Raw genomic sequence first — 6,244 nt, 5'->3', positions numbered from 1 at the left:
TATATATATATATTATGCACATGAACATACACACACACAGACATAGATGCATTCATACATACATACATACATACATACATACATACATATTCCAACTTAACTATATGTTTTCTTGCAGAAACGTCCCTGAGCTATTTTCCTCATTCTGTTCACGTCTCTTACAGGTTGGTTACCATGTATTTCCTGATGAACTTAAAACACTGAAGGATGCTGTAGAATGTGTCGGGAGCAACACTAACTCTTGTGCCTGTACACCAGTCCAATATGCCTTAGCTAAAGTAAGTTAGTCCTTCCTTCCTTCCTTTCTTCCTCCTTAATTATGTATACATGCACAGCAAATTAACTTCTGCAATGAAATTTTACCATGTACTACAAACATCATCATCATCATCATTGTTTAACGTCTGTTTTCCATGCTGGCATGAGTTGGACGGTTTGACTGGGGTCTGGGAAGCCAGGAGGCTGCACCAGGCCCCAATCTGATCTGGCAGTGTTTCTACAGATGGGTGCCCTTCCTAACGCCAATCACTCCAAGAGTGTAGTGGGTGCTTTTTACATGCCACCGGCACAGGGGCCAGAGGAGCTGGCATCGACCACGATCGGAAGCCAGGCACATAAAAAGCACCATCCAATCGTCTTCATTAATATTACCTGCCATCACTTCAACCAATTCAATTCAAGATGGCTCTCAACTGAAGCTATGACCAACGTTGAGAGCCATCTTGAATTGAATTGGTTGAAGTGATGGCAGGCAGGTAATCCCAAACACTAGACGCTAATTTAAGTCCTAAAGCCTAGTCCTACACCTCAACTTAAATAGTAATTCTAAATCCTAAACCTAAATCTTAATCCCATATTTTATCCCTGAACCCCGACTCTAAGTGCTAATTTGCATTTGGGGACTCACTAGAAAGGATGTTTGGTGCTGCCGATACGTGTGTTTGGGGACAAAGGTTATCTTTACTTATGCACGTATATATGTATTTATGAATGTATATACATGTATGCGTGTATATATTTCTGCATGCGTGTATATATGCATTTATGAATGTACTTTATATATGTATGTATAGACGTGTTTTCTATGTTTGAATTAATTTATGCCCTACATATATTTACTTACGTATGTATATATATGTACGTATACATTTACGTACGCATGTGTGTATGTCATGTAAATATGCATTCGTCAGTTCTCGTCACTCTCTCGCTATCTTAACAGATGCTCAACTGTGAAGAAAAGTTTGACCAGTATTTAAAACATACAACTCGAATCATGGCGAATGCAGGTGATTACGCTTACAGGTGAGTATAGCATTTCTGTGCGTTAAAGACCTGCAACACCATTAGACTAAGTCTCTTCCACTTGACTTTATTAATAGAGATAGAACGTGGTAAAATCGGGAATCTAGGGAAGTTTGACGTTAGTCCACGTCAGCAACAAGTAATCCGTTGTAGAATTCTATGGAGAGTTATATCAGTTCAACTGCTATGAATATTAAAGAGTTGGACGTTTCGGGTGTTTGTTATGCGTCAAATAGTATTTCAACTTAAATAACTCTTCTAAAAAATCTCCCAGCGTCCTTTGACGCTGTTGAATGGTATGAACCTGACTCTTCAGATGCGGAGCTACTGGCCCACTAACGTTTGATTGATTTTTGCTTCTTTTACAGCCTCTCAGTTTCTAAGAAAGGAGCCGCTCATCTTTGGCACTCTTCAGTGATGGCAGCTGCATATGCCAATACAGATTTTCTGCATTGAAGCTTGCGTAGAATGTCCCTCAGTATCTCTAGTTTCCGTAGTACTGGTTCAATTGAGAAGAAACAAGGGAAGACAACTTTTATGGAACGAGCGCATAACAGTAAATGGTTCGTGTAGGTAGCCATTTACCTTCACCACCGAGCTGATGTTACTGAACATTGAAGAGCTCCAACAACTGAGGAAGAGACTGAATCTGGTTGCTGTAAGAACAGCCGCCAAATATTGGTGTTCGAATTTGTCGAGAGTTTTTGACCGATCTAAGTTGATCAGAGCCTCACATGTGCCAGGTTTCTTAGCCACCTTTTTCGTAATGTAGAGACTGGGTGAGAGATTGTCATTGAAAGATCTTTTTGAGATGGTACATGTTCACCAATCAGATTGCATTTTACAAGCGCCAATTTCTCGGCTAATATCTTGACCAAAATCTTAAAATTTGTGTTTTGTGGAGTAATTGGCCGAAGATCGTGTAGACCTCTTTGTTCGGATCCTCTCGCAGCAGCTCCATCACTCCTCGTTTCATAAAACTCAAAATTCTCTCGTTATTTTGCTAGCTGTGATAGATATCTGCCAAGAGGCTGCAAATCAAGTCTGGAATATAAATGTAAAGCTCATAGGCCAGGCCATAAAACCCAGACGATTTGCTCCTCGTATAGCTGGTCAGCACTTTTAGTATTTCTGTGGCTGTTATTAGCTTTTCACTTCGACATTTCGCTTCCGTTGCAGGGAGTCGAGTTAATAAAATTTATCCTGCGACCGGCCCACCACAGACAAGCAAACTACCGCTGAAGAGCCGCACATGATTTCTAGGGATTGAGTAGCATGCTGTAATCATAGTCCACCAAATACCGAATCTGGGCTTTGTTGCCACACTGCATCTATGCCATTGGGGCCCATAGAACGGCTTTCGCTCCCTCGTATCTTTTAAAGCTTGCTCTTTAATATATGAAACCTACACAGGTTCAACATCACAAATTTGTTGTTTATGTAACCGAGGATTTTAAAAGAACACTTACACTATCGCTATCTACTCGCCTACAGAATATTCTATCCAGATATGTATATTTATCCTCACTTAAATTTGGATGTTCTGTTACCATGAGATAGACTTTCATATTGGCCTTTGGTACAAAATTTATTGTTGTTAATATCGCTAGCGGAGAGATAAATCCTTGCCATCTCCAGCACCGAGACCACCAGATCACGTGATTTCGACTTTCCTTGGTGTTGTCAATGATGGACGCTCGACCGCTAGAGACAGTAGCAATTCATCTCACCGCTAGCGGTATATAACATAACAGTACCAGAACAGGCGCTGGTGTCGCGATTAGCCAGTAGCTCGTTAAAAAATATGTATTAGTGATAGAGGCAATAGTAATACTGAGAGGTAATATTTATCTCCATTTAAACGTGGCTGTCCCGTTAGAACAAACTATACGACGGTAGTTACTACGAGAGAAGCTCATGGTAACTCAGCCAGCATAGGTTTTCTGATAGACGCTGTATTGTGCATAAATACTCATTAAAAAAAAGATATTGATACAAAATAGAACATATCTAACTCTGTTATGTATGTATGTTTGTTTGCTTGTTCTGTGCAGCTGTTTATTCTTTTGTTGACAAGAACATTTCAATATAATCTGATCTTATTTTCCCTCCCACAGAGAACTAACAGCTGCCGGTGTTGAAGCTGTGAAGCCCTATGGAGGTTACTATTTATTCCCAGACTTTGGTATTCTGAAACCAGCTTTAGCAAAACGCGGGATCACCACTGGGAACCAGATGTGTGAAGCTATGTTCAAGGAGAAATCTATTGTAGTATGTTGGCTTTATTTAACAAATATGTGTATGGTTTAAAATGAAATGTTTCAACAAAGGTGCATGGCGTATGTTTCTTTGTGGTATTCAATACTAAGTCAATGAATGAGCTGAGACGTTAACGCATCGGACAGAATGCTTCGCATTATTTGTTCTAACTTACTATACTCTGAGTTCAAGACCCTCAGAGGTCAACTTTACCTTTCAACCTTTCGGAGTGGATAAAAATATACCAAATCTAGTATAGTAAGACTGACGGAACTGTTAGAGAGGGGGGGGTGGATTTGGGATTGCGATTGCGATATTTGTTTCGTCTCTTTGTGTTTTGACAAAAATGATTGTAACAATGCTGGTGCCAAATTGTATCGACCTTTCCCTGATCTTTCTCTTGAACATCATCGGTAACGTGGGAAAAGAAAGGGAATTGGTATGCTTGGACAACTGCTAGTCTTCAACACAAACTTACACTTACCACCTTACTGTTTTTTTTCTTCTTTCTTTTTTTTTTTTTTTTTTTTTTTTTTTTGACATTTCGAAGAATAAGTGATAACGCCATCGTCCCTATATAAACCGCCAGATAAATTTTAAAAGGCACCACACGTGTAACGTCTTTAATAGAAATTGCCTCAAATGGACTTTCACTTCCGCAGAATCTTTATCACATTAATAACCCCATCATATATATATTTTTTTTACAATTTTTCATGTCTAAATAATTATAAACTGTGTATTTGGCTCACTATTAAAATGAACACCCCCAACAGCAAGACCTGAAATTATAACCAATCCATATATCGCACAGAATCATTTACCTGGGTTTTTGTCACTCAGATATATTTACAAAACCCTTATAACTACAGGGAATGGAAGGATGGTGATTTGATAGGGTTCGTATTTTTCTCAAACACATTGTCTGTCAGGAAAAATGATATCGCCTTAATCACGAAGCAAATTTGGGTTGCAAATTCATTTGGCTGCTACTTTACTACCTATACTACAGCTGCCGAACCACAAGCACTGGCTTCAGTCGATGTTAAAGTAAATATAATCGATATGTCTCCGTCATCTTTCTATTTTGTAGTTAATGGCTGGTGGTCCAGCATTTCTTCGTCCAGAGAGTGAGCTGACCACAAGGCTATGTTACGTCAACTTTGATGGGAAGAAGGCCTTACAGAAAAGTCGTGAAATCGGTTTAGATAAACCTCTGCCTGAAGACTTTATTAAAAAACACTGCAGTCCTCTATACGATGGTATACAGGTAAGTGGGGCTATCATCACATATATATATATATGGAGGGGTTTGTGAGTATGTCTTTGTGTATATGTCTGTCCTCCACTACCACTTGATAACCGGTATTGGTGTGTTTACGTCCCTGTAACTTAGCAGTTCGGCAAAGAGACCGATGAAAGAACAAGTACCCGGTTTCAACTCGACTAAAATTCTTCACGGCAGTGCTCCAGCATGGCCGCAGAGCAATGATTAAAACGAGTTAAAGATATACGATATACTTACACAAATACGCATATTCCTTGTTTCCTTGACATGAAAATATTTGACCGACCCCTTTCCATCTCTGTCTCCCATTTATCTTCCTTCATCACTCATTCATTCTTAAATATCGCTCTTTCCCTCTCTTATTCATTCTTTGTTAACGATTCTCCGTTAAAGGCGGAGAACCGGCAGAGTCGGAAAGCTGGGGCCGAAAACAAATGCTGTGGAGCTTTTCTTCCGATTTTACGCTCTGAGTTCGAATTCCACGTGGTCCACTTTGCTTTTCATACTTTCGGGGGCGATTAAAATAAGCTCGGTTGAACACTGGAGTCGAGATAAAACTTATCCCATCCCCTGAAATTGCTGGCCTTGTGCCAATATTTGAAAGTAATATATTTTTGTCTGTCATAGATGCAAGCATGGCTGTGTGATTAAAAAGCTTGCTTCCCAAACACGTGCTTCCGGGTTCAGTCCCACTGCGTGACACCTTGGGCAAGTGTTTTCTTCTATAGCTTTGGGCCGACCAAAGCCTTGCGAGTGGATTTGGCAAACGGAAACTGAAAGACGCCCATCACTTGTGTGTATGTGTGTGTATGTGTGCATGTGTGTGTGCGTGAGTGGGTATGTGTCTGTGTGTGTGTGTGTGTTCTCTCTTACCACCGGTGTTGGTGTGTGCACGTCCTCGTAACTTAGCGTTTCGGCAAAAGAGAGAGAGAGAGATAGACTAAGTACCAGGCTTCAAATAACTAAATTCTGGGGGTCGATTCATTCGACTGAAACCCTTCAAGGCCGTGCCCCAGCATGGCCGCAGTCAAATTACTAAAGCAAGTAAAACGTAAAAGAAAGATAAGAGATTTATTTCGGTCTATGTTGCTTCCATCGTTCACTCCCGATTGAGTTCATAATTTTAATTTCTTTCCACAGGCCATTGTGTCTTGGGTATTGGAGCAGAAAGAGGACTGAAGGGTCTTAAGCAGCAACAACAACAACAATAACAACAACAGCAACAACAACAGCAACACCAACGACAACCTCAGGCAATAAGGACGGTAACGAGGGAAATGACAATCTATTTATTAATCCTATAACCTACCCTACTTCTACACCTCCCCCATAAGATATATATGTATATATATATATATAATGATATAGTATGATATGATATGACATGTACGT

General features: G+C 40.0%; 1 protein-coding gene across 1 annotated transcript in view; it reads left to right on the top strand.

Moving 5' to 3' along the window:
- LOC106874092 (aspartate aminotransferase) overlaps positions 1-6,199 on the top strand; it is a 21,345-nt gene extending 15,146 nt beyond the window's left edge. Inside the window, exons 7-11 of the mRNA XM_052973904.1 lie at positions 165-278; positions 1,223-1,305; positions 3,423-3,576; positions 4,658-4,834; positions 5,993-6,199. Of these exons, the coding sequence (XP_052829864.1) occupies positions 165-278; positions 1,223-1,305; positions 3,423-3,576; positions 4,658-4,834; positions 5,993-6,031 (567 nt within the window). The 3' untranslated portion in view covers positions 6,032-6,199. The remainder of the gene's footprint in view (positions 1-164; positions 279-1,222; positions 1,306-3,422; positions 3,577-4,657; positions 4,835-5,992) is intronic.
- The last annotated feature ends 45 nt before the right edge of the window (positions 6,200-6,244 follow it).

Source organism: Octopus bimaculoides, chromosome 17, assembly GCF_001194135.2.
Source record: "Octopus bimaculoides isolate UCB-OBI-ISO-001 chromosome 17, ASM119413v2, whole genome shotgun sequence".
NCBI lineage: Eukaryota > Metazoa > Mollusca > Cephalopoda > Octopoda > Octopodidae > Octopus > Octopus bimaculoides.
This window is presented reverse-complemented; position numbering and strand designations above follow the sequence as displayed.